The sequence below is a fragment of the Neopsephotus bourkii genome, unplaced genomic scaffold, assembly GCF_033783945.1.
Source record: "Neopsephotus bourkii isolate Nb327-2 ecotype Australia unplaced genomic scaffold, CSIRO-AGI_Nbou_v1 NB_301, whole genome shotgun sequence".
Lineage (NCBI taxonomy): Eukaryota > Metazoa > Chordata > Aves > Psittaciformes > Psittacidae > Neopsephotus > Neopsephotus bourkii.
Genome location: NW_026900810.1, coordinates 27,082 through 54,284, shown reverse-complemented (window position 1 = coordinate 54,284; position 27,203 = coordinate 27,082). Strand labels below are relative to the sequence as shown.

The 27,203-nt window shown below is 60.2% G+C and overlaps 1 protein-coding gene across 8 annotated transcripts in view; it reads left to right on the top strand.

Moving 5' to 3' along the window:
• Window positions 1-27,203, top strand: part of SBF1 (SET binding factor 1) — a 60,243-nt gene that overhangs the window by 13,138 nt on the left and 19,902 nt on the right. For 4 of the 8 annotated variants that reach the window (XM_061347108.1, XM_061347106.1, XM_061347104.1 and 1 more), the window contains exons 2-16: window positions 8,539-8,624; window positions 11,496-11,633; window positions 11,737-11,868; window positions 13,312-13,422; window positions 15,610-15,633; window positions 16,807-16,912; window positions 17,968-18,100; window positions 19,929-20,037; window positions 20,682-20,795; window positions 21,758-21,835; window positions 22,877-22,990; window positions 24,896-25,024; window positions 25,210-25,308; window positions 26,344-26,548; window positions 27,076-27,188. In XM_061347108.1, coding sequence (XP_061203092.1) covers window positions 8,539-8,624; window positions 11,496-11,633; window positions 11,737-11,868; window positions 13,312-13,422; window positions 15,610-15,633; window positions 16,807-16,912; window positions 17,968-18,100; window positions 19,929-20,037; window positions 20,682-20,795; window positions 21,758-21,835; window positions 22,877-22,990; window positions 24,896-25,024; window positions 25,210-25,308; window positions 26,344-26,548; window positions 27,076-27,188 — 1,691 coding nt within the window. The remainder of the gene's footprint in view (window positions 1-8,538; window positions 8,625-11,495; window positions 11,634-11,736; window positions 11,869-13,311; window positions 13,423-15,609; window positions 15,634-16,806; window positions 16,913-17,967; window positions 18,101-19,928; window positions 20,038-20,681; window positions 20,796-21,757; window positions 21,836-22,876; window positions 22,991-24,895; window positions 25,025-25,209; window positions 25,309-26,343; window positions 26,549-27,075; window positions 27,189-27,203) is intronic. The other 4 variants (XM_061347112.1, XM_061347105.1, XM_061347111.1 and 1 more) reach the window with 1 other exon arrangement.

Below are 27,203 nucleotides of genomic sequence, written 5' to 3'. Positions count from 1 at the left end.
CTGAAGTTACACGTTCTTCCTGAGCATATTTATATACGTCTGCCTAAGAGCTCAGCTCAGTCTCCCCTCGGGCAGGTTCAAGCCATTCCCCTTGGCCTGTCCCTACAGGCCCTTGTCCCAAGCCCCTCTCCAGCTTTCCTGCAGCCCCTTTAGGCACTGGAGCTGCTCTCAGGTCTCCCCTTCAGGAGCCTTCTCTTCTCCAGGCTGCCCCAGCCCAGCTCTCTCAGCCTGGCTCCAGAGCAGAGCTGCTCCAGCCCTCGCAGCATCTCCATGGCCTCCTCTGGCCTCACTCCAGCAGCTCCAGGTCCTTTTTAACCTCCTTAGCGCGAATCAGGAGGTCTGTGCCTGTCAAACAGCTCTGGACGTAGCTGTTACAGCATGGAGCTGCCCTGCCCTGTCCTTGAGCTGCTCCCGGTGGCCGGTTCCTCACAGCCCAGCCTGGCCCAGCTCTGCTGTGCTCACTGTTATTCACTCCTGGCTTGAGCCTGCTCTGGGAGAGGCACTGTACCTCTGCAGCGGGGAGGAGGTGGGATCATGGAATCATAGAATCATGGAACCAACCAGGTTGGAAAAGCCCTTTAGGATCATCCAGTCCAACCCTTACCCCAGCACTGCCAAGGCCACCACTGCCCCATGGCACTGAGGCCTCGTCTCCACGCTGTGTGAACACTTGCAGGGCCGGTGCCTGCAGCCCTGCCCTGGGCAGCCTGTTCCAATGCCTGAGCACCCTCTGGGGCAGGAATTGTTCCTCAGCTCCATCTAAACCTGCCCTGGTGCAGCTTGAGGCCGGTTCCTCTTGTCCCATCCCTTGTTCCTTGGGAGCAGAGCCCAGCCCCTCCTGGCTCCATCCTCCTGTCAGGCAGTTGGAGGCAGCCATCAGGTCCCCCCTGAGCCCATGTGAGGATGCTCTGTTATAGAAGTGTCATTTGTGCAGTCTCCAGTGACCGCTGTGGGACACTGAGAACCAGGACTGTGTGAATGTGAATTTGGCGGTGTCCTGTGTGGGGTGCCCTCATCCTTTGCGGCACTTGGGGACCACTGTTGGCACCTCAGTAAGGGCACAGTGGCTGGAGAGGGCTAGAGTGGGGCAGTTGAGGACCATGAGCCCTCTGCAGGTGCCTGGGTGAGGTTTGATGCTGTACTGCTGCTCTGGGACCTTCTCAAGCAACATTTGCAAACACTTGGGGTGGGGGAGTTCCCGCTGTGGGGAGATTCCCTCTGCAGCCTCCATAGGGTTTTGTTCTGCTTTGTGGCAAACTGGATTCTCCAGAAACTTACCCTGAAATGATGGATTTCAGTTGGAGAATTGGGTGTTCAGTTGCAAATCTGACCAGGAGGAGCTGTTTTCAGTGGGGTTGGAATAAGGAAGACCCTTGTGGTGTCTGCAGGAGTGTGAATCTGTCTCTGGTCATGCCTCATGCTGTGCACCACCATGCTTCAGGGGGAGCGCAGACCTTGAGCAGCAAAGACACGTTCCTTGCTCAAGAGACAGCAAACCCCAAACTCAAGTGAGTGTTCCCAGTTGGGTGGAGGATGCTGCTCCCAGTGGCTTCCACAGCTCTGCATCCCTCCTGGTGACTGTGTTGGGATGAGCCTCCTGGTCACGTCTCACCTTCTCTAGCTGAGTGCCTGCTGCTGCTACATCACAGCTCCTGATGCTGCAGCTCAGTCTGATGCAGTTCCTGTGCTGTCGGGATTTGGGGCTGGTGGTTGGAGGCTGATCCAAAGGGATGCAGCCCCAGTGCGGGCTGGAGCATCCGGAGCTCTCCATGGCATGGTGCATGTGATGCTCTGGGTGGCTGTGGCTCCGATGCTGTGTCAGGCCCCAGGTATTTATGATGGGAGGGGTTTGGGAAGGGCCGTTGGGCGCTGGCGGGGAGCAGGTTCCCAGCACAGCCATGACAGAGCAAGGGCAGGAGCTATGAACCCTCATCCGTGCTTCTGCTCCTGCCCCTGCTCCTGCTCCTGCCCCTGCCCCTGCTCCTGCCCCTGCCCCTGCTCCTGCCCCTGCTCCTGCTCCTGCCCCTGCTCCTGCCCCTGCTCCTGCCCCTGCCCCTGCCCCTGCTCCTGCCCCTGCTCCTGCCCCTGCCCCTGCCCCTGCTCCTGCCCCTGCCCCTGCTCCTGCTCCTGCCCCTGCTCCTGCCCCTGCCGCTGCCCCCCTCCCTGCTCCTGCCCCTGCCCCTGCTCCTGCTTGCCCCAGTTCCTGCCCCTGCTTGCCCCCCCCCCCCGGCCCGGGCGGTGCTTCCCGGGAGCAGCTCTCGGAAGCAGGAGGAGTTTTTCATTTAATGACTTCCTCTTGTGTTTCTAAAGATAAACCCGGCTCCTGCGGCCGTGCCAGGGCAGCCGAGCCTGGCCCCAGCCCAGCCCGGGCTCTGCCTCTGGCTCCGGCTCCATAGACAGGGGTGAACCTCTCCCTGCAGCTCCTGCCCTGGATGGGTTCTTCCAGGCTGAATGGGAGCTTCTGCTGAGCAGGACCATCTGGATCCCCAGAAACCAGCCTCATCCTGGGCTGCACCCCCAGAGCGTGAGCGGCTGGTCCAGGAGGGACAGGCCAAGGGGAATGGCTTGAACCTGCCCGAGGGGAGACTGAGCTGAGCTCTTAGGCAGAAGCTCTTCCCTGTGAGGGTGCTGAGGCGCTGGCACAGGGTGCCCAGAGAAGCTGTGGCTGCCCCATCCCTGGCAGTGCTCAAGGCCAGGTTGGACACAGGGGCTTGGAGCAAGCTGCTCCAGTGGAAGGGGTCCCTGCCCATGGCAGGGGTTGGAACTGGGTGAGCTTTAAGGTCCCTTCCACAAAAACCATTCCATGACTCTCCGATCCCTCCTGACCCATTGAGCTGTTTGCCCTGGACATGCAGCGGGGCAGCCAGGGTCATCCTGGAAGCATCGTGCTTGGGAAGCACAGCAGCTTCTGCCCTATTGGGAGATCCAAGTGGGCCTCTTCTTGGGGGTCCAGGGGAGTGAGAGAGGAACTGGCTCCACATCCCTGTAGGTCCAAGGGGGCTCCTGGTGTTTTCCAGCCCCAAGCCCTCTCCCTGCAGTGTGTCCAACCCCTGCTGCTGCCTGCAGTGAGGTGCTGCTGAGGAGCTCTGGTCACCTACTGCCCGGTGCCATGTACCCACTGGGCAGAGGGATGGGATCTCACCATGGCATCTCACCAGCACTTCACAGCCTTAATTTGAGGGCGAATAGGAGCAGATTTAAGGAGGGTAATGACAGCTCAGGGCCCGGGGAAGGGATGGTGTGAAAATAGCAGGTGAGGAACAGCACCATCCCCTTCTCCAGGAGCTTTAATTTTAGCTCTTCTGTAAACACCTCATCCCGAAGAGGCTGATCCAGAGGCACCCCTTGGAGCCAGTGAGGTGCTGTGCTGGGAAAACACGAGCTGGTCCCGCTGGCAGCCGCGTTCCTGCAGGATCTGCTCAGGGATGGGAGTGAGGGATCCCAAAGTGGAGGCTTTGGCCTGCCTTTGGGAGATGTTCCATTGCTGGAAGGAGCTTTCCCAGCCACGAACTGGTCAGGTTTTGATGGGAGTCACGTGTAGACGATTTCCTTCACCACCCGCTTCTGCCTTGGGTCCATCCCAAGTGTGTGTCCCTCTGATCACTATCGTCCTGTGTGTACAGGGAGCAGCCACGTCCTCAGACATCTCCCAGCCATCACCAAACACACACTGAGGTCACCTTCCCCCGTGTTCTGTTCTTACATGCACACAGGACAGGAGTTGTGTTTGGGTACGAGAGACTTTTGCCTTAAATCTCTGCTCTAGTGGAAGGTGTCCCTGCCCGGGGCAGGGGTTGGGACTGGTCCTTTCCCATCCAAACCATTCCATGATTCTGTGAAAAAGACCTTTGTAAGATCCCAGGGTGAATCTGTCCTCTGGTCCTGCAGCATCCGGCTGCATGTCCTGTGCCAGGTTCAGATCTGCTGCCTTGCCCTGTCCCTACAGGCCCTTGTCCCAAGCCCCTCTCCAGCTTTCCTGCAGCCCCTTTAGGCACTGGAGCTGCTCTAAGGTCTCCCCTTCAGGAGCCTTCTCTTCTCCAGGCTGCCCCAGCCCAGCTCTCTCAGCCTGGCTCCAGAGCAGAGCTGCTCCAGCCCTCGCAGCATCTCCATGGCCTCCTCTGCACTCGCTCCAACAGCTCCAGGTCCCTCTTGTGCTGCTGCCCCAGAGCTGGATCGGGGCTGCAGGGGGGTCTCCCCAGAGCACAGCAGAGGGGCTGCAGGAGGATCCCCCCCCTGAGCTGCTGCTCATGCTGGGTTGGGATGGGCTCACGGATGGGCTGCACAGGGGCCGGGGGTGGGGGGGCAGCCCAGCCCCGCACACAGCCCTTTTGTTCTCCTCCATAGAAAGGCCATTCTTTGTGCTGCTCTCAGAGGGACATAAGGAGGAACAGAGCTGTCATTGTCCCCCGCAGACACTCCTCTGTTGTCGGGGGCCGCTGTGCCCGCCGGTGCGCTGGAGTTGGTGGGACGGGGAAGGACGTGAGTTTCACGGATGGGGTTGGGCTCTGTCTGAATCCCCATTTCTGTTGTTACAAATCATCCAAAGCTTTTTCCTGCTCCCGTGTGTGCTGACCCCATGCAGCTGCAGTGGACGGGGTAGTCCTGCCTTTCTCACCAGGACAGTTTGATGACAGTTGTTGTAGGAAACCTTGAGAGCAGTGGGATGAACACAGCAGCCTGGGTGTGAGGGTCTCACACCTAGGGGGGGATCCAGGAGCTTTGAGCTGGTAGGACCTTAAAGCTCCTGTGATGGGCAGGGACCCCTTCCACTGGAGCAGCTTGCTCCAAGCCCCTGTGTCCAACCTGGCCTTGAGCACTGCCAGGGATGGGGCAGCCACAGCTTCTCTGGGCACCCTGTGCCAGCGCCTCCCCACCCTTCCTCCCCATCTCTTCCTGCTCTTCCCATGCATGGGATGTCTCTGGAGAGCCCTTGTCCTCCCCCAAGCACCGTGCCCTGCCGTGTCTCTGCCAGGAGCCATCTCCTTGCCCTAATGGGCACTGTGTTGCTCCAGGACCTGCTGCCAGGTCGGTTGTGCCATAGCTGTGGTTGATGCAACAGCTCCTACCTGTTGCAGGGCCGTTGCCCAAGCGGGGCTGGAGGTGAGCTGTGAGGGTGACGTGGATCCCTGCTCGTTCCAGCACTGACCTGCTCGCTGGCCTGGCCATGGGGTGCGTGGTGAGCAGCGCAGGGGTCTGGCTTCCTTGCATCACTCCCCTAGGGCCCAGCAGTGAGAGCTCTTGGCAGCAGGTTCAGGGCCTCGTGTGTTTCATGCCTTGGTGCCCTGTGGTTGGTGCTGCTCTGCAGGGAGCCACCGCCTATGGCAGCTCTGGTCGGGGCTCGGGAGCACGCAGTGGTTTGTGATTTACAACAGCACAACTGAACGGATCCTGGCTCCCAGAGCCCGAGCAGCTCCTGGAAGCCTCCGACCACACCGCAGAGCTCCCATCCCCTGTGCTGGGGGGGCTGGTGAGACAGCTCGGGGCTGGCAATGAGACACCCCTTCTCCGTGTGGGGAGAGGGGCAGTGCTGAAGCAGCTCTTCCTCATGAGCACTTGGAACAGAATCATGGCATTACAGAACGGGTTGGGTTGAAGGGTCCTTAAAGCCCCTCCAGCTCCAACCCCTGTCACAGGCAGGGCCACCTTCCCCTAGAGCAGTTTGCTCCAAGCCCCATCCATCCTGGCTCTGGGAGCTGTGAGCTCTGTGTTCCCTGTGCTCTATCCCATGGAATGTTTGAGGTCTGGGGGTGTGGGAGCCGTGTCTGAGCCTGCAGAAGGTCTGATCCCCTGGGACTGCCTGGACTGGTTGTACCAAGGTGAAACACGGTCCCGTGCTCTCAGCAGCTCGTGAGCAGAGGCTTTGGGGCTGAGTGGTGGAGAAGGGCTTGCTCCAAACAAGACCTTTTCCCTGAAAACCTCAGGAAAACTCCCTTCTGCATCTCCCCTCGCTGTGACACCACAGCAGGAGCCATGGGGAAGGTCCGGCTCCCACAGAGGCTGGAGGACCTGCTGCATGGTTGGGTTCCTCATTGGCCTGTTTCCCTGTGAGGTGGTGGCTGAGTTGTCATAGAACATGGAATGGTTTGGGTTGAAGGGACCTTAAAGCTCCTCCAGCTCCAACCCCTACCACAGGCAGGGACCCCTTCCACTGGAGCAGCTTGCTCCGAGCCCCTGTGTCCAACCTGGCCTTGAGCACTGCCAGGGATGGGGCAGCCACAGCTCCTCTGGACAAGGCACCAGTTCAGAGACAGCAATGCGAGGGCAGTGATGGGGAGCCTCTCCCTTGTCCATGACCCCTCCGAACTGGGACCCGGCTGTTCCCAGTGAGTGTTCTCGGCATTCCCGCTGCCCCAGCGCCCCGCTCAGCTCTTGTGTTGTGTCACCCAGTGTTTAACTTCGGCCTTATTCAGAATTTCCTGTCTCCTGATAACATCTCCTCAGCTTCCAAATATATCCTGGAGCTGCCGGGGTCAGCCCGCGCCGTGCTCGCTCCAGTGCAGGAGCAGCAGGAAGGAAGAGGGGAGCGGAGGGACACGTGTGTGCCTGGGGATCCTGCCTGGAGCAGCGGGGGGGTCACTGGGGCTGCGCCTGCAGGAAGGGGAGCGCCAATGGGACAAGTTGGTGGGGCTGGGATGCTGCAATGGGAATGCTGGGAAGCAGGAGGAGAGGAGGTGGCGGGGTGAGGAGGAGCTGAGGGAGGCACTGGGGCTTGGCTGGACAGTGTGCAAGTGAGGCAGGTTGGGATGGACAGCTGGGAGCATCATGGAATCCTGGAACGGGTTGTGTTGGAAGGGGTCTTAAAGCTCATCCATTCCCGACCTCCTGCCACAGGCAGGGACCCCTTCCACTAGAGCAGGTTGCTCCAAGCCCCGTCCAACCTGGCCTTGATCATCAGGATATACCCACAGGTTGCTAAATATCGTGGCAGCCCTTGGATTTGGGCATACCCAGAGGATCGAAATTCCTCTTGTTCTAACCAGCTCCTGGAGGGATTATTCTGTTTGCATTGAGGATGATGAGGGCAGGAGCTCTTCCCTGTGAGGGTGCTGAGGCGCTGGCACAGGGTGCCCAGAGAAGCTGTGGCTGCCCCATCCCTGGCAGTGCTCAAGGCCAGGTTGGACACAGGGGCTTGGAGCAAGCTGCTCCAGTGGAAGGGGTCCCTGCCTGTGGCAGGGGTTGGAGCTGGAGGAGCTTTAAGCTCCTTTTCAACCCAAACCATTCCATGATCCTGTATCTGTGTCCCTCATGACCAAGACAGCGTGCGTGAGCACACCTTGCACTTGTGCTGCTGGAGTGAGCTGGTGTGGAGGGCACGGGGGTGCCAGCACTCACCAGGCCATCGGAAAGCTGCAGTTCAGAGGGATCTCCCCACCCGGGAAGCCAGAGGCAAGCCAGTGGTGCTCAGAGGGGGCAGGACTTTATGCAGCCAGCACTGGTGCTGCTGATGATGCCAGGACCCGTCCATGTGTGAGGAGGTGTCTGAGCACAGGGGCATCTGCTCAACGTGACACTGATGCTGTTTCCTCCCCTGACCTTTCCATTCTGGTCCCCAGGCTCTTGGTGGTGTTTCTGATGCCTTGTCCAGCTAAATGCAGCTGTGGTGAGGGGGTGCTGGAGACAGGTCGGGTGCTCAAAATAGTCCTTTGTGGTGCATGTCCTCCTGCTACCTGGCCCCAGCAGCAGTCCCGGAGCCAAACCCAGCTCCCAAATCCAGCTGGCATTGCTGTAGGGACAGACACAGTGATCCCCTGGGATGATGCTGTGGGTGCAGTAACCACACAGCAGTTCTGCGTGGGGATGGAGCATCCCCCTTTCCGTGTGCTGTTTGTAGCTGTGCCCAGCCAGGGGTAGGAGCAAAGTGCTCCTCAGGGTTTCCATGTCCCCAACTCCAGCATCATCCACTGAAGCAGCGCATTACACGTGCCTGGTGCAGAGTGCAGAGGGGGAATCACTGTTTAATGCCATTCCCCTTGTCCTGGCCCTACATCCCTTGTCCCAAGCCCCTCTCCAGTTTCCCTGCAGCCCCATTAGGCACTGGAGCTGCTCTGAGGTGTCCCCTTCACGCAGCAGAAGGGCAGGATCCCCTCCCTGAGCTGCTGCTCATGCTCTGGGGGTGCAGCCCAGCACACAGAGAGGGCTCTGGGCTCCAGCACACACTTGAAGCTGGCTCATGGGGAGCTTCTCAAGTCCTTCCCCAGAGAGCTGCATGTCCGATCTGTGTGCCTGCTCCTGTGTTAGTGACTCAAGGAAGGGAACTGTGACGGGAACTTGACCAGAGATGTGCTGCACTTTGTGCTTTGCCTGTTGCACACCATTAGATGATGAGGTTTTTTGCTGTTTGCTCCCCCATCTATGGGAATTGCTGCTTTTCCCTGTGGCAGGGGCTGTGCAGTGGGTTTGTGGAGGGACTGGGGTCGCTTCTGTGCTCCCCATGTCCATGGGGGGGCTGGCACGGTGCTGAAGCTATTGGGAACCTGTGCTGCTGGGGGCTGAAGGGGACTGGGAGCCTGCGCTCTAACCCTGCTCTTGTCTCCACAGGGAGCAGGGATGGGCAGGGGCAGATACTGCAGCGCTTCCCGGAGAAGGACTGGGAGGACAACCCCTTTCCCCAGGGCATCGAGCTGGTGAGTGCCATCCATCACAGCTGGTGGTGTGTGTGTCATCCCTCGGGATGGGGACACCCGGAAGCATGACCAGTGCACTGTGTGCACGCACCTCAATGGGCACTGCAGGGGCTGAGCAGGGCAGCCCCCACACTGGGGTCCCTCCTGCCCCCTGACATGGCTCCAGCTCTGGAAAACCACAGATCCAGTGTGCTGAGCCATGCTGCATGCCCTGCCTGGGGCTGGCTCTGTCCTGCCTGCTGTACTCCCCATCCTGCTCTGGAATCAGCTCTCGGGGATGCTGGAGCATCCTCAACATCCCAAACATCCTAGAGGAGCTGAATGGATGCAGTATCGGTATGAACAGCCTTATCACAGATAGCATAGCTCTGCCACAGTTTTTTGGGGTGCTTTGCCTTTCAAACTGGTCTTTTTGGTCCCTTCCAACCCAAGCCAACCCTGGGACTCCATGATTCCATGGTGTAGTGAAGGGTGACCTGCCTGCTTTCCACTCCAGGTCCCTGTGCTTCCCCCGGGCCTCACTGAGGGGATGCCCTTGCCCTTGGGAGCCAGTTTCAGTTGCTCCCCCCCCATCCCATGCCCTTATCCAGACTTGGTGATCACCTCCATCTTTGTGCTGGTGCTGGAGAGCTTCCATGTGAGTGATGCCTTCGAGATCAGCCCCCAGAGCACGGCTCCAATCCCCATCCTCATTCCTCTGCCCTGGCCTAGGCTCTTGCCTTGGGCAGTTCCCGCTGCAGCCACGGGGATCATCACCCTCGTCATCTCCTCATCCTGTTACCAGAATTCCATCACAATCTCGGACTTTCCGTACTGTTCCGTCCCGAGGCAGGCTCTGGATTCATCTTCTGCTCTGTGCTTCCCGGCTGTCTGCGGGGCACTTGGGAACTGTCCCAAGCAAGAGGAAGGTTGTTCCCCCCACCCCAAGGCTCAAACTGTCCAGCCAAAACATCCCTGGAATGTAAGCAATTGGAGCCCCGTCCTGTTGGGAGCCTGGGGGGCTCTGAGGCTTCCACAGCACTGGGGGAGCGGGATGCGGGGATGGGACAGAGCAGCTCCCCAGAGCCGGATGGAGCCCACCGTGGGGTTTGGTACCATAACCACAACGTTGTGGTGCAGCTGGTGCTGTGCCCGTGTCCCTTCCTGCGGGGGAGAAGGTTCTCTGGTGCATGGAGGGAGCCTGACCCCGGAGCTCTTGCCCTGGCGTCGCTCTGACAGCAGCTCCAAACAGAGCTGTCCCATTGCAATGGGTGGAGGTTGCTCTGGAGACAGACACAGGATGTGAACGTGTCCCAGTGCAGCGTCCTCCCCTCCGGGCAGAGCTGGCTCCACTTGCACCCAGGGCGGGTGCAGGAGCACTGGGAGAGCAGGAGCCAGGCCATGGGGTGATGACAGCCCCCAGGGGTGCCTGCGGTGGTGCTGAGCGGGTGAGCAGGATGGGGACAGGGAATCCTGCTAAAACTGGTGGGGTTTTGTGAGGCGCTGGCACAGGGTGCCCAGAGAAGCTGTGGCTGCCCCATCCCTGGCAGTGCTCAAGGCCAGGTTGGGCACAGGGGCTTGGAGCAAGCTGCTCCAGTGGAAGGGGTCCCTGCCTGTGGCAGGGGTTGGAGCTGGAGGAGCTTTAAGGTCCCTTCCAACCCTGCTCAGTCTGGGGTTCCGTGATTCACAACGCTTCAGTTCTGCAGTGATTCCTTCAGCTCCTCTCAGCCCTTTCTGGCCTCGTTGCCGCCTTATTCCCATCCTCAGCCCTCCTCAGGGCTTTGTCCTGAGGGCACATCCAGCTGGAAGGAGCGGCTCTGTCCCGGTGCTGTCCCACTCTTGGTGACTCCCCCGGTGCCAGGAATTTCCCACAGCTCCTCAGCAGCCAAATGCTGAGGAAACAGAGGAAAATCCCTGGAGACCTCAACCCCCCGCGCCAGGGAGTCCTGGGCTGATGCTGGAATTACCCCCCTGGCCCTGGTGGGTGGAAAGTCCCAGGGATGGGCAGAGCTGTGTCTGGAGCTGCCCGAGCTGTGGAGCTGGTGCAGGTGTTTTCCATCTGCTGGTCCCAAGGGAGCGGTGCCCCCTCTTGGAGCGGACATGGGGCTGGGACACAGCCCTGGCTGCATGCACTCCATCGTTCCTGGTGCTATTCCAGTGGCTGAGTGTGACCCCCAGTGCCTCGATGGCTGCAGGGGAGAGCAGAGCCCAGCCCATCACTGCCCTGTGCTGCTTGCTCCTGAGGCTTTGCGATGGCTGCAGGGTGTCTGGGGGGGGCCCATCTCAGCCAGGGGGGCCTGGAACAGTGGAATGGTTTGTGTGGAAGGGACCTTAAAGCTCCTCCAGCTCCAACCCCTGCCACAGGCAGGGATCCCTTCCACTGGAGCAGCTTGCTCCAAGCCCCTGTGTCCAACCTGGCCTTGAGCACTGCCAGGGATGGGGCAGCCACAGCTTCTCTGGGCACCCTGTGCCAGCGCCTCAGCACCCTCACAGGGAAGAGCTTCTGCCTTATCTCCAACCTGAGCTTCCCCTGTTTCAGTTTGAACCCATCACCCCTTGTCCTATCACTGCAGTCCCTGATGAAGAGCCCCTCTCCAGCATCCTTGTAGCCCCCTTCAGACCCTGGAAGCCGCTCTGAGGTCTCCACGCAGCTTCTCTTCTCCAGGCTGAACAGCCCCAGTGTTCTCAGCCTGGCTCCATACAGGAGCTGCTCCAGCCCCTGCTCATCCTCGTGGCCTCCTCTGGACTTGCTCCAACAGCTCCATGTCCCTCTCATGCTGGGGACACCAGCCCTGCACACAGTGCTGCACGTGGGGTCTCTGAGGGCAGAGCAGAGGGGCAGGATCCCGTTGTTCGACCTCCTCCTGACACAGCCCCTGCCCTCTCTTGCAGTTCTGCCAGCCCAGTGGTTGGCAGCTCTTCACGGAGAGGAACCCCCCGACCTTCTTTGTGGCCGTGCTGACAGACATCAACTCGGAGCGGCACTACTGCGCCTGCTTCACCTTCTGGGAGCCCATCGAGAGCGCCCAGGTACTGCGGGCGGGAAGGGACAGGGGCAGCCTCTGGCTCCGGCTCGTGTTAGATCCTGGGGAGGGAAGAGCTCCTTTTCCTCACCGTGGGCCTTGTCTCGTAGCCTCAGAGCCACCCCAGGAATGGTGATGGGGAGGAGGAGGAAGAGCCCTCATCTCCCGTTCAACCTGCGCAGCTCTTTGCTCCCAAAAGCTTGGTGCTGGTGTCACGGCTGGACCATGCGGAGGTGTTCAGGGTAAGTCTGAAGTGCTCTGGGCAGGGGGATAGGGTCTCTGCTGGGTGTGGAGAGGAGAACAACGGTGGGGAAGGGTTTCTGGCTCTGGGAGCAACCTGGAGCCCTGCAGTCGCTGCCAGAGCAGGAGGTGGTGGAGCACCCTGGCACAGCGCCTATGGGAGAGCAGCCTGTTCCCAACCTGCTCCTTGCATCCCGGTCCAGCAGCTGAACCTGAGCATCAGCCCAAGGACGCGGCCACACCAGGCACCTGGCAGCCTTGACCTGGTTTGTGAGCAGAAGCAGCATAACTAACAGCCCGTTCCTGTGGGAACATTGCTCCCCAGCCCTGCTGCTTTCTGTGCTTGGGTAAGGGGTGTGAGGAGGGGTGCAGGCTGGGCTCCTTGTGTTGTGTCAGCTCCATGGCTGCACAGGGGATGGTCACCTCCCCAGGCCCATCACACTGCCTGCCTCATGCTCCAGAGGAGGAGCCCACGCAGGACTGATGGTGGCTCAGAGGGCAGCGTGCTCCAGGCTGAGGTGTCTCCCTGCTTTCCCCTCCCGCTGTGGGATCCCAGTGCTGGGCTCTGCCCTGTTCCTGCACATCTTGTTCACACCGGCTCTGTGAATGGAGCACAGGCTGTTCCCGTGGGACACGCAGTGCTCAGGGCATTAATAACTGACAGGGGTAAAAAATCACTGCCAGCTCTGGCTGCAGCTGCTGCAAAGAGCACAGAACCTGCCCTTGCACACTCACAGCCCTAAAAACCCACACAACCGAGGCTGGAGGCACCTCTGGAGGTCCCTGCCCCAACCCCTGCTTGAGCAGGGTCAGGTGGAGCAAGTTGTCCAGGGGCTCATAGAGCTGGGGAATGGTTTGTGTTGGGATGGATCTTAAAGCTCCTCCAGCTCCAACCCCTGCCACGGGCAGGGACCCCTTCCACTGGAGCAGCTTGCTCCAAGCCCCTGTGTCCAACCTGGCCTTGAACACTGCCAGGGATGGGGCAGCCACAGCTTCTCTGGGCCCCCTGTGCCAGCGCCTCAGCACCCTCACAGGGAAGAGCTGCTTCTGGATGAGGTTTGAATAGCAGAGGGCTGGGCAGCAGGAGGGAAGGCTGAAAAGTGGGAATGTTCAGCCTGGAGAAAAGAAGGCTCCTGGGAGACCTTATCCCCGTGTCCGTTTGAGGGTGGCTACAGAGATGGAGACTCCCATGTACAAGGAGTCCCATGTCCCAGTTCTGGCTAGGTATGAGGAAAATTGTTCCCACTGAGGACCACCAGCCATGGCAATGATCTCCCTTGGGAACTGGTGACTCCCCAGCACTGGACACTGTTAAGACTGGGCTGGACATGGTGTTTGGACATCTAGTCTAGATGACGCTTTGCCTGGAAAGGTTGGAGCAGATGATCCCTGAGATCTCTCCCCCCTGGGACCCATGCTCCATGGTGCTGTGCTTCCCTCTCCAGAACAGTCTGGGCTTGATCTACACCATCTACGTGGACGGACTGAGCGTGTCCCTGGAGAATGTCATTGGGAACCTGCTGACCTGCACCATCCCCATCACTGGTGGAGCTCAGGTGGGTGTTCAGCCTCTTCCTCATCCTCTTCGTGCCTCTGCCCCCTGAGCAGCTCTGGCAGGGGCAGAGGGGTTCCTCAGCTCTATGTGGGTGCTGTGCTGGGGGAGCTGAGCGAGGCAACCAGGAGCTGCTGAAGTGCTTGGCTGGTGCCTTCCCAAGCTCTTGAGATCAGAAACAGCAGAGCTCTGTGGTTCCGAGCTCCTCAGCTCCTCCAGCAGCTGAGATCCTGCTGCTTCACTGCCTTTTAGCTTGCCATGACTGGGCAGCTTGGCCCTGGCTCCTTGCTCTCTCCACTTGCATAGTCACTGATGGGTTTGTGCACACAGTTGCCATGGTCCATGCTCATTCCTGCACTGGGGAGGTCCTGCTGCTCCACTCACCCCCATCTAAGTGCCTGGAGAGCTGCTTCAGAGCCAAGTGGTCACAGGCCATCTGTGAGAGCAGGGGAACAGGCCAAGCAAGGCCAGCATTGGCCAGATGAGCAGCTTGGGGCTCTCTCCTCAACCCACTGGCCTGTGCCTGTGCAGACAGCAGCTCTGATGGACAGGGCTTGAGAAGCAGCAGCTTTGGTTGTGCCCAGAGGTGAGGCCATCAGAGACAACCTCCTGTTGTCCCCTCCAAGCCATGTGTCCCCCTCCTGCTGGGGCAGGGCCAGATGGGCTCAGCCTTGTTCAGCAGATGGATGAGGAAGGGCTGGAGCAGCCTGGAGGTGGCAGGAGTGGAGAGAGCCCAGCTGGGCCCTCTGGCAGGAGGTGTTTGGAAGCAGCAGTGAATTGCCCTGCGGCTCCTGTGCCATGCCAGCACCTCAGACGTAGCCATGGACGTGTTGTTTGCTGCGGTGGCTTCACTTCCAGCTGAGCTCCACTTCCCCCAGCAAATAACACCATTAGGTCCCCCCCTACCCTGTGGAGGAGCCTTCACAGGGCTGGGGCAGCACCTCAGGTCCCTGGGGCCCACAGACAGAGGTTTCTTCCCTTGCTGCAGCCCGTGACCCTGGGGGAGAGCTGCTCTCTTGGACCCAGGTATCTGTGAAGGCTTCATGGGTTGGTGCTTTCTGCGGGGCAGAAGTGGTGCCCCTTGAGCTGCTGTAGCTGCCTGGCACAGGGTTGGAGGTCCCTCTAATCATCCAGGGTGACTGGGAGAGCACCAGTGGTCCTGGTGCTTCATGGACATAGAATCCTGGAATGAACCACAGCCTGGTTTGGGTTGGAAGGGGCCTTAAAGCTCATCCAGTCCCAACCCCTGCCACGGGCAGGGACCCCTTCCACTGGAGCAGCTTGCTCCAAGCCCCTGTGTCCAACCTGGCCTTGAGCACTGCCAGGGATGGGGCAGCCACAGCTTCTCTGGGCACCCTGTGCCAGCGCCTCAGCACCCTCACAGGGAAGAGCTTCATTATCTCCAACCTGAACTTCCCCTGTTTCAGTCTGAACCCATCACCCCTTGTCCTGTCACTGCAGTCCCTGATGAAGAGTCCCTTTCCAGCATCCTTGCAGCCCCCTTCAGGCACTGGAGCTGCTCTAAGGTCTCCCCTTCAGGAGCCTTCTCTTCTCCAGGCTGCCCCAGCCCAGCTCTCTCAGCCTGGCTCCAGAGCAGAGCTGCTCCAGCCCTGCTCATCCTCCTGGCCCCCTCTGGCCTCGCTCCAACAGCTCCGTGTCCCTCTTGTGCTGCTGCCCCAGAGCTGGACCCTGCTCCAGGTGTCTCAGGAGAGGATGGGCGCTGGCCATACCCCAGGCTCTGCACAGGGAGCATGGTGCTGCCCTCCCAGGCTGTGCCAGGCACCACAGCTCTGCACTGGGGGGTTCCTGCAGGATCTGCCCAGCTCTGTTCGACTCCATCTGGTTCCTCCCAGTGCCCCAAGCGAGCAGCAGCACGGGAGGCAGCAGGGCAGCTCTGGAGCCACTGTGCCTCCCTGTCTGGCACTCCTTGGCACGATTACTGCCACCTCCCAGTTCCTGCAGGTCTCTGTGCTGTGGGAACAAGCTCCTGGGGCACTTCCCTGTTCTCCTGCTGTGTCCCAGTGCTCCATCTCTCCGTGGTCCCTGTTGCCGTGGCTCCATGTGTGTGTTTGTGCATCTCCTCACTCCGGGAGCGTTCCCAGCCCGCTCTCAGCCCTGCCTGTGTCCTCCCTTCCTCCCCTGTCTCCTGTGCTGTCTCTAACTGACTGTGCCATCTCTGTCTCTGTCCCAGCCTGACGCGGAGGACGAAGCAGCGGTACGCACACCTTTTCCTTCCTGGGGTCTGTCTCCTCCTTAGCAACCTCTCTAACAGCCTGTGAGGGTGACACACGCCGTGGCCAGGGCAGAGCTGGAGGCCTGGGCACTGCTCGTGTTTTGGGGGTGTGTGTCTGTGGGTGCTGCACTGCTGTGACTGCGCTCTGGGGGGTTCAGTCCTGCTCTGCAGCAGCCCCCCTGTGAGCTGGGGTGGTGCAGACACCCTCGGCTGCTCTGGAGGATGGGCTCAGGGGTGTTTGATCAGCTCTTCCAGGGCTGCAGCGTTCGGAGTCATGGAGTCATTGAGTGGTTCGGGTTGAAGGGACCCTAAAGATCCAGTTCCACAGGAGGGGCACCTTCCCTTAGAGCAGGTTGCTCCGAGCCCTGTCCAGCCTGGCCTTGGACACTGCCAGGGGTGTGGAAAGCAGATCTGTGGCTGTCGCAGTGGGTTGCATGGTGAAAGCTGCTATTGCAGGCCTGTCCTCCCTGGAGAGATGTAGAAAGAGGAGGAGAGGGCAGTGAGCTGCAGCCTGGGACACATGGAGGCTGCCCTGTGCCACTGGGAATGAGCTGAGGTCTGGGTTAAAAGTTGTGCTGGGGGAGAAGCAGTGAGAGTGTGTCCAGTGTGTCTGGTGTCTGTCCTAGCCCAGGAGCGGAGAGGCTGGTGCTGCTCCCTTGCCAGGCAGCACTGGTGGGCATGCCACAGGCGAGCGCTTCCCTTCTGCTATCCTGGAATCCCAGAGTGGTTTGGGTGGGAAGGGACCTTAAAGCTCACCCACTTCCACCCCCTGCCAGGCGCAGGGATGCCTTCCCCTGGAGCAGGTTGCTCCAAGAGTTATTGAAGCTCCTCATGTGCTTGTCACTGTGCAGGTCTCAGGGCTTGCTGCCATCCTGGTGTTGCTCGTGCTGTCCAGGAGGGACAGCTGTTTTGGGAGCTCCCATTCCCCCCTGTAGCCCATGTCCCCGGTCAAACACCATGTGTGGGGTTGCAGCGTCCCCTTCCCTCTTCCTGCAGCAGCCACGGTGTCACAAGGCACTGTGTTGTGGTGGGATGTGCTGCACCCTGTGAGGGTGGTGCTGAGGGCACTGTGGGGTCCCAGCCCTGCTCTGGGGGCTGTCGCTGCCTGCCCTCGGTGTGTGGCTGTGCTGGTGACGTGCGTGTGCTCCCTTGCAGAGAACCATCTCACTGGGAGCCGGGGACCGGCAGGTGATCCAGACACCCATCAGCGACTCACTCCCGGTCAGCAGCTGCAGCGTGGCGCTGCTCTTCCGCCAGCTCGGTGAGCCCCTCGCACCAGTGCACCCTGCCCCGGCACCCCCTTCCACCAGTGCCCTGTGCCGTAGCACCCCCTTCCCTTGGGTGCCTTTCTGCCCAGGCCGGGCCAGAGCCGCCTGCATCAGCCTGGCTGGAGATCCCGCCCCGCTCCCCAGCTTGGTGTGTCCCACAGGGCCCCTGCAGCCTCAGATGGAGCCCCCCTGGCCCTGCTTTGCCTCCCCTTCCCCAGCAGGGCAGGGGCTGGCCGATCATGGAACAATGGAATGGGTTTGGTGGGAAGGGACCTTAAAGCTCCTCCAGTTCCAACCCCTGCCACGGGCAGGGACCCCTTCCACTGGAGCAGCTTGCTCCAAGCCCCTGTGTCCAACCTGGCCTTGAGCACTGCCAGGGATGGGGCAGCCACAGCTTCTCTGGGCACCCTGTGCCAGCGCCTCAGCACCCTCACAGGGAAGAGCTTCTGCCTCATCTCCAACCTGAACTTCCCCTGTTTCAGTTTGAACCCATCACCCCTTGTCCTGTCACTGCAGTCCCTGATGAAGAGCCCCTCTCCAGCACCCCTGTAGCCCCCTTCAGACCCTGGAAGCTGCTCTGAGGTCTCCACGCAGCTTCTCTTCTCCAGGCTGAACAGCCCCAACTTTCTCAGCCTGGCTCCATGAGAGATGCTCCAGCCCCTGAGCATCCTCCTGGCCTCCCCTGGACTTGCTCCAGCAGCTCCATGTCCTTATGCTGGGGACACCAGAAATGCACACAGTGCTCCGCATAAAGATGTGTGGCCAGATCCCATGGGAACTGGGCTGGGTGGCAAAAAGGGGTTCCCAGAGTGTGCTGCCATTGGCCTTATGGCTGTGATTGGTGACAGCAGCACCTCAGGTAGACACCTCTCTCCCAGAACAGGGGCTTCCATTGGAAGCACATCCCGGAAGTGGCTCTTTGGGTGATGCTGAGCTCCTCTGTGGTGCAGAGTTGGAGATGAGGGCTGGGATCCGTGCGGGGCTCGTTGCTCTCTGGTGGGTGCAGGAGGTGACCCTCACTTCTGAGCTCTCCTCTGCTTTCTCCCAGGCATCACCAATGTGCTGTACCTGTTCTGCGCCGCGCTCACCGAGCACAAGATCCTCTTTCTGTCCAGCAGTTACCAGCGGCTCACGGACGCCTGCCGGGCTCTGCTCGCACTCATGTTCCCCCTCAAGTACAGGTGAGGGCACCCAGAGCACCCCGAGCCCTCAGCCCTCCACAGCCACCAAGAGCTGCTGCCAGGCCATAGTCACAGCATCATGGGATGAATCCCAGGCAGGTTTGTGTTGGAAGGGACCTTAAAGCTCCTCCAGGTCCAAACCCTGCCATGGGCAGGGACCCCTTCCACTGGAGCAGCTTGCTCCAAGCCCCTGTGTCCAACCTGGCCTTGAACACTGCCAGGGATGGGGCAGCCACAGCTTCTCTGGGCACCCTGTGCCAGCGCCTCAGCACCCTCACAGGGAAGAGCTTCTGCCTAAGAGCTCAGCTCAGTCTCCCCTCGGGCAGGTTCAAGCCATTCCCCTTGGCCTGCCCCTACAGGCCCTTGTCCCAAGCCCCTCTCCAGCTTTCCTGCAGCCCCTTTAGGCACTGGAGCTGCTCTCAGGTCTCCCCTTCAGGAGCCTTCTCTTCTCCAGGCTGCCCCAGCCCAGCTTGCTGAGCGCTTCAGACAGAACATGTTCCACAGCCTCACAAGGTTCCTGAAGGCTCACAGACACAGACCATGGTCATTCTCTGGCCCTGGAGTTACAATCTCAGTCCAGCCAAGGGAAAGGTTTCCAGCAGAGCAGTGGAACTCCCAAAGGAAGCTTTCTTTGGGATACAAGCAGCCTTTCTGCAGGTGGGGGTACTGCAGGCCAGCATGGATAGAGCACAGCAGGAGCTGCAGCACAATGGGCCATCTATCTGAGCTGTCCCACCTGGGGGACGTGCAGACAGCCCCGGCAGTGGCCAGTCCATGGCCTAGTGAGTGGGGTGCCAGTGTCCACAGGAGCCACCACAGTGGCTTGGCCACCACTGCCACCACCTTAACAAGAGCCCTGTTATGTGCCTGGCCCCGTCTAGGGTGGGCAGAGTTTGCACCAGGCTTTCTGGAAGTTTCCCAGTGTCCTCATTGAGTGTCATGCCCAGGGCTGGGGTGCATGGGTGCCAGTGGAAGTGGTGCACAGGGGCTCTGCGCTCTGTAATGCAGCTGGGAGAAGGGGAATGGGATGGATTCTGGAGAGATAAGCTCCATGGGGTGACAGCACACTGCTAAACCACATTCGAGAGCCTGGTGGGCTGCTTCCCTCTGTCAGGGGTTGCCACAGCCTGGGGAAGCACATGGCAGCAGGTCCTGGAGCTACAGACACTGCTGGTGATGCCCTGGTCCCTGGTTCCAGGCTTGCCATAGGGAGGAAGGGGTGGGAGCCTCACACCTCCTCACTGCTGTGGACACTGGAATTACACTGCTCTGCACACCAGAGGTGTCAGGAAAGGAGCTGTCAGCACAGCCAAGACCTGTGGCCATTCACCTCCTTGCCCCTTTGCTGGCAGGGCCCAAAACACAGTTATTTACCCATCATTAGGGCCATGGAGCTGCTGTGAGAGCTGGAGCAGCTCTGCTCTGGAGGTGCTCAGGGACAGGCCAGGAGGAATGGCTTGAACCTGCCCGAGGGGAGACTGAGCTGAGCTCTTAGGCAGAAGCTCTTCCCTGTGAGGGTGCTGGGGCGCTGGCACAGGGTGCCCAGAGAAGCTGTGGCTGCCCCATCCCTGGCAGTGCTCAAGGCCAGGTTGGACACAGGGGCTTGGAGCAAGCTGCTCCAGTGGAAGGGGTCCCTGCCTGTGGCAGGGGTTGGAGCTGGAGGAGCTTTAAGGCTCCTTCCAACACAAACCTGCCTGGGGTTCTGTGGCTGAGCGTGCTGGGGGAAGGCCTGCAGTCACCCCCACCTCCAGAGGTGGGCTCAGCAGTGCTGAGGATGGGTTCAGAGCAGGGTTGCACTGGCTGCAGTGATGCTCTCCTTTGGTTGCAGCTTCACGTACGTGCCCATCCTGCCCGCGCAGCTCCTCGAGGTGCTGAGCACACCAACACCCTTCATTATCGGAGTGCACTCCATCTTCCAGTCAGAGACACAGGAGCTGGTGAGACACCAGGACCCCCGTTCCTTGCACCAGGATGGGGCTCGGGAGGGAGGAGCAGGGCTTGGGCTCCAGCTCTCAGCCGGCAGCAGCCCCTGGCCTTAGGCTGAGCGCAGCCTGCCTTGCTGAGCCGGGGCTGTGCTGCAGCCGGGCTGTGCCAAGCTGGGGGTCATCCAGGGGATTGCTCTGGGAGCTGAGCGCTGGTCTGAGAGGCTGTGCTGGCCCTTGGGGCTGCAGGACCGGAGTGAAACCCAAGTGTACCGGGGCCAGCAGCTTCTGTGCAGCCTCCGAAACACCCCCATCCCGGTGCTGCTCTGGTGGAGCAGGGCCAGGGGCTGATAGAAGGCACCGAGCCACAGCCTGGTGCCTGCTGAGCAGAGCTGTGTGCCCCCCCTGCTGCCAGGCTGTCCTCCCCTGTCACTGTCCTGGGCTTGTGTGTTGGCAAATGCTTGGGTTTGGTGGCAGTGGATAAAGAACATTGCTGAAGGCTTAGAGTGCCCACAGGAGATGGAGGGGGGGGGACACAACATTCCCAAGCCCCGCTCCTGATGGGGGCTCCCCCCTGAGCTCTCCGTGGCCCACTGGAGGTGGTGGGGAGGGTGCAGTGAAGCCTGGCCTTGTCTCATGCCTTGTCCTGCCTCTTCCAGCTGGATGTTGTCATTGCGGACCTGGATGGCGGGACAGTGAATGTCCCCGAGTGTGTGCACATCTCCCTGCTCCCTGAGCCTCTGCTCCAGCAGACCCGGGAAGCCCTTTCCATGGTGAGTGTGTCCCTTTGTCCCGCCGGCAGGGTGCCAGACCTTGGGAATGACATGTATTTCCAGGGGGAGCTGGGGATGGAGCAGCAGGAACTCCTCTGGCAGCGTAGTTCCGCAGCTCGGGGTCCCAGTGACCATCTCACAGCAGAGCTGTCCCCGTGCTGGCAGCCTCTGCTGCGTGGCAGTGCGGGAGGAAGGTTCTGCTGCCAAAGCTTTCTGGGAATGGGGTGCTGGCTCCCAGCCCATGGATGGGAGGAAGCAGCTGCAGCCCTGGAGCTTTCCTGCTGCTGCTGTGTTCCCAGAGCCCAGTGGCCATCGGAGCGTGCCCAGGGCAGCTGCCCCACACACGTGCTGCATCCGCAGCTCCTGCTGCTCAGCTCCAGCCCCAGCTCTCCACAGGAACCATCCCAGAGCTGGGGAGGTGCCCCCTTCCCACTGCCCCCAAAAGCAGAGCTCCAGCGGTGCTGCTGTCTCCTGGCTCCAGCCCTGGTCATTTCCACACTCACAGACCTGTCCTGTGGGTGCTCTTGGGGCCCTGAGGAATCACAGGATCCCAGACTGGTTTGGGTTGGAAGGGACTTAAAGCTCCTCCAGCTCCAACCCCTGCCACAGGCAGGGACCCCTTCCACTGGAGCAGCTTGCTCCAAGCCCCTGTGTCCAACCTGGCCTTGAGCACTGCCAGGGATGGGGCAGCCACAGCTTCTCTGGGCACCCTGTGCCAGCGCCTCAGCACCCTCACAGGGAAGAGCTTCTGCCTAAGAGCTCAGCTCAGTCTCCCCTCGGGCAGGTTCAAGCCATTCCCCTTGGCCTGTCCCTACAGGCCCTTGTCCCAAGCCCCTCTGCAGGTTTCCTGTAGGACCCTTTATGTACTAGAAGACTGTTAGAAGGTCTCCCCAACGCTGCTTTGCTTTTTCCAGCTGTGAAGGTAAAGGTCCCTGAGGGTGCTTTGTGCCTTGTCTGTGCAGGTCCTGGACCCCGAGCTGGAGGTGGCAGATCTTGCATTCCCCCCTTCAACAATTTCTGTCTCTTCTCTCAAGATGCAGGTGAGTGGAGCCGGCAGGGGGGCACCCTCTTGTGGGCTGTCATTCCTGATGGACACCTTGTTTCTGGGCATGGAGCAGCAGGCAGGCAGTTCAGCCTGTCTCCATCTCAGTGCTGTTGAGGTGAAGAGGCACAGAGAGCACAGGAGTGCAAGGCACTGAGGCCACAGCTCTGAGCCTCTGGAACTAGTGGTGCCATTTCAGTAGCTGCTGGGTTTACTGGAGACAGACACTGAATATTTGGGTGCTTCAGCAAACCCTGGGCTCTGAGAGCTGCCTTGTCCTCTGTGTGCAGTGTCAGGGGTGCTGGGAAGGGGACACAGAATCACAGGATACTGGACTGGTTTGTGTTGAAGGGTGCTTAAAGCTCCTCCAGTTCCAACCCCTGCCACGGGCAGGGACCCCTTCCACTGGAGCAGCTTGCTCCAAGCCCCTGTGTCCAACCTGGCCTTGAGCACTGCCAGGTATGGGGCAGCCACAGCTTCTCTGGGCACCCTGTGCCAGCGCCTCAGCACCCTCACAGGGAAGAGCTTCTGCCTAAGAGCTCAGCTCAGTCTCCCCTCGGGCAGGTTCAAGCCATTCCCCTTGGCCTGTCCCTACAGGCCCTTGTCCCAAGCCCCTCTCCAGGTTCCCTGGAGCCCCTTTAGGCACTGGAGCTGCTCTCAGGTCTCCCCTTCAGGAGCCTTCTCTTCTCCAGGCTGCCCCAGCCCAGCTCTCTCAGCCTGGCTCCATAGGGAGTCATAGAGCAGTGAACCCAGCCTGGACCCAGGCTCCATTTTCCGTGTAATCTGCTGAGCTTCCTGCCCTGCTCAGCAGACGCTGACCCTGACACAAGGTTTGATCCCTTCACCTCTGTGCTGCTGTAAGCTCCTACCCCTGTGAGCTGGATCATCTGCACCCTCAGCCTGACTGTGCTGTGACCGTGCTGTGACCATGCTGTGACCATGCTGTGACCGTGCTGTGACCATGCTGTGACCGCGCTGTGTCCATGCTGTGACCGTGCTGTGACCGTGCTGTGACCGTGCTGTCCTCCCCTGTTCCCAGGACAAGGAGATCCGTGCTGTCTTCCTCCGCCTGTTTGCACAGCTGCTGCAGGGCTACCGCTGGTGCCTGCACATCATCCGCATCCATCCCGAGCCCGTCATCAGGTTCCATAAGGTGAGCACTGGCACTCTGCGTGTTCCAGCTGGATCTGGGCTGAGCTCCTGGAGCTGGGAGCATTGGAATGGGAAAGGGAGGAATCCTTTGGAGCCCATCAGGGAGCCTGGTTTGGAGGTAACTCAGCTCCATCTCCTCTGTGGTCTCCTGCCATAGAAGCATGGAATTATGGAGTGGTTTGTGTTGGAAGGGACCTTAAAGCTCATCCAGTCTCAAACCCCTGCCATAGGCAGGGACACCTTTCACTGGAGCTGCTTGCTTCAAGCCCCATCCAACCTGTCCACAGAATGACTGTTCCAAACTGTCCTCTGGAATAACACCTTTCCAGGTACACTGGGGAGGAGTTTGGGATGAGGTTTGCACAAATACAGCTAAATCTAGAAGCAGTGCTGTGTTTGCACAGTGACCTCTGCATCACTCCCAGCTCCACCTGCATCCCTTGTTTGTCCTTGGCTATCCCAAGGTCTTGAGGATCAGGTGGTGCTTCCTGGTTTATACCAATGTGTGGTCAGTGCACTGCTGCCAGCATCCTGATGCCTCAGAGCCTCCTGGAATGTGTCCCTCACATCCTGGCTGAGGGTTTTCCCTACATCTGGGGAGAGGAAGGAGGAAGGAGCTGCCTTCCCTATTGCTTCTCTTGTGGCAGCTCTACCAGAAGGGCTGGCAGGGCAGGGAGAGCAGGAAATAGCTTCAAAACATCTCCTGGTCCCTGCCTTTGGAAGCAGCAGCACGTTCGTAAGGGCTTTGAGCTGTCCTTTTCCCAGCAGGTGCCCAACAAAGATTCACTGGTTCCATGAAATCATAAACCTGCAGTAAACTGAAAATGCCTGTCATAAAGTGCCATAAAGTGAGTGAAAGATAATGATGAACTTCCAGGTCGTAACAGCCAGGTCAGGGAGAGGATTGACCTCCCTGCTGCGCTCTGGGGAGAGCCCCCTGCAGCCCTGCTCCAGCTCTGGGGCAGCAGCACAAGAGGGACGTGGAGCTGTTGGAGCGAGTGCAGAGGAGGCCATGGAGCTGCTGCGAGGGCTGGAGCAGCTCTGCTCTGGAGCCAGGCTGAGAGAGCTGGGCTGGGGCAGCCTGGAGAAGAGAAGGCTCCTGAAGGGGAGACCTGAGAGCAGCTCCAGTGCCTAAAGGGGCTGCAGGAAAGCTGGAGAGGGGCTTGGGACAAGGGCCTGTAGGGACAGGGCAAGGGGAATGGCTTGAACCTGCCCGAGGGGAGACTGAGCTGAGCTCTTAGGCAGAAGCTCTTCCCTGTGAGGGTGCTGAGGCGCTGGCACAGGGTGCCCAGAGAAGCTGTGGCTGCCCCATCCCTGGCAGTGCTCAAGGCCAGGTTGGACACAGGGGCTTGGTGCAAGCTGCTCCAGTGGAAGGGGTCCCTGCCCATGGCAGGGTTGGAACTGGAGGAGCTTTAAGGTCCCTTCCAGCACAAACCAGTGTGGTGTTCTGTGGTTCTGTGGTGAAATCACTGTGTGCAGAATGACCTGAATGTCACCCGTTTAGCTGCTTGGGTCACTGCAACATCTGTGCTTCCCCCTGTGGGTTCAGGCCCACAGGACTCGGCACCCACTGTGGTGCAGTGCTATGGCTCTGGCACCAAGTCTTGCACCTCTGAGCTCCATCCCATGGGAAGGGGCTGCTCCAGAGAGACAAGGAGGGTAAATGGTCTGGAGCCCTCGGTGTTGCTTGAAGGCATGTGGTGAGCTGCAGTGGGTGGTTCTGGAGTGGGATGAGGTCCCACGTTCACCTGCCAAGGGGCCGAGCAGCTTCCAGCAGACACAGCAAACCTGGTGCTCCCCCCTTTGTGGTGCGGGCCAGAGGCTCCCTCAGAGCCACGCTGGGGATGGCTTGGGGTGGGCAGCCGTTGCTCAGGTGAGCTGCTGATGGTGCTCTCCCCTGCTGCAGGCAGCGTTCCTTGGGCAGAGGGGGCTGACGGAGGATGACTTCCTCACCAAGGTGCTGGAGGGAATGGCCTTCGCCGGCTTCGTCACGGAGCGCGGGGCTCCGTACCGCTCCATCGACCTGTTCGATGAGGTGAGGGGGCAGCTGGGGAGCCCCCCCCCTGCCCTGGCTGTGCTTGCTCCGCTCCCCCTGCCCCATGGCCTGGGCTGGGGATGTGCCATGGTGCTCCGGCTGCAGCATCGCACCGGGATGTGGGAACGGTGTCCGGATCCTGCGGGAGCCGAGCTGCTCCTCTCACCTGTGCCCTCTGCCCCCAGCTCGTGGCTTACGAGGTGAAGCGCATGCGTGCAGAGGAGGGGAACAAGCAGAAGATCCTGAGGCACATCAAGGAGCTGGCCGAGAAGCTTTACAAGAACGTGAGTCCTGGAGGTCCTGGCGCGGGGGGAGCTGCTCGGGCCTGAGCCCCATTGCTCTGTGCTCCCTCCATAAGGTCCTGCTGGAAGTGATGCTCACAGTGTGTGATGCTGTAGGCGGAGGGACCTGTCATGAGGAGACCACGAGGATGAGCAAGGGCTTGAGCATCTCCCACACAAAGACAGGCTGAGAAAGATGGGGCTGTGCAGCCTGGAGAAGAGAAGCTGCATGGAGACCTCAGAGCAGCTTCCAGTTTCTGAAGGCGGCTATAGGGATGCTGGGGAGGGACTCTTCATTAGGGACTGCAGTGATAGGACAAGGGGTAACGGGTTCAAACTGAAACAGGGGAAGTTCAGGTTGGAGATAAGGCAGAAGCTCTTCCCTGTGAGGGTGCTGAGGCGCTGGCACAGGGTGCCCAGAGAAGCTGTGGCTGCCCCATCCCTGGCAGTGCTCAAGGCCAGGTTGGACACAGGGGCTTGGAGCAAGCTGCTCCAGTGGAAGGGGTCCCTGCCCGTGGCAAGGGGTTGGGACCGAAGGAGCTTTAAGGTCCCTTCCAACCCCACACATTCTGTTACTCTATGATGTACCCAGCAGTGTCTGGCCTGGTGTGAGCTACTCCCAGGAGCGGGATTCCTCACTGTTGGATTCCATGGGCGTCCAGCACTCCATGCCTTTGCTCTGGAGCAGCCACTGCCTTGTTGCCTGATCCAGGGCTGGCCAGCAAAGGTCTTCTGAAAGCAGAGCAGCACCTGTGGGGCCTTTGGCCATCTCGTGATGGAGCTTCTGAACAGTGCTTAGCTCACTGCTGTGTTCAGGATCAAAGTGACCTGTCCTGGGGGCTCCTTTCGAGCATCACTGCCCTGGGACCTGCCCTCAGGCCTGGGGGGTGTCCAGGGGTCATAGATACCATCTGGGGCAGCGCTGGGCCTCGGAGCGCTGAGGTTGCTGAAGGGTGGGGGCACCTCCTGGGGCTCCTGCCCTGCGACAGGAGCCGTGGTGCCCACAGGCCTGACAAGAGGCTGTGTTTGGTGTTCCAGGAGAACCCGTACCCCGCGGTCACCATGCACAAGGTACAGAAGCCCACGGAGGGCTGTCACCTGCGCCTGCACCAGAAGCCCTTCCCCCGGCTGGATGAGGGCACGGTGCAGTGGATCATCGACCAGGCCACCGCCAAGCTGCAGACAGCTCCTCCTGCTGTGAAGGCAGAGAAGAAATGCATGGTGCCATCGGGGCCCCCCATCGGTGCGTGTGTGCAGAGGGTGCAGGAGGAGCTTTACTGTGGGGTGCCACCTCCTTGTCACACTGTGGTGTGTCTGAGGGTCCCATGGGGGGAGTAAAATGGGCTTTGAAGAAGCAGCATCACTGTCCACATTTGCTTCTGCCCCCTTGGGGTGCTTAGAGCTCCCGGGGGTCTATAAGCCAGCATGAGGGGGTGGTTGAAGACCCCATTGTATCCCTTCAGGATGAGTTCCTGTCCATGTGGAACAGGGGAAGAAGCTGGAGCAGGGCTTTTGACAAGGGCAGGTTGTGATGAGATGAGAGAGAATGGGTTTAAACTGAAAGAGGAGAGATTAGCATTGGATATAGGCAGTGCTTCCCTGTGAGGGTGCTGAGGCGCTGGCACAGGGTGCCCAGAGAAGCTGTGGCTGCCCCATCCCTGGCAGTGCTCAAGGCCAGGTTGGCCTGAAACCATTCCACAGTTCCATGCTCTCTCCCCACCATGGGGGAAGGTCTCCCCTGCTTGCACTAACGGGTGGTTCTCTCCCCAGCTGCCATCATGGAGCGCAATGGCAATGCCCTGGCCAACAGTGCCCGGCGCCTGGAGGTGGTCAGGAACTGCATCTCCTACGTCTTTGAGAACAAGATGCTGGAGGCCAAAAAGGTGAGGGGGGTCCTG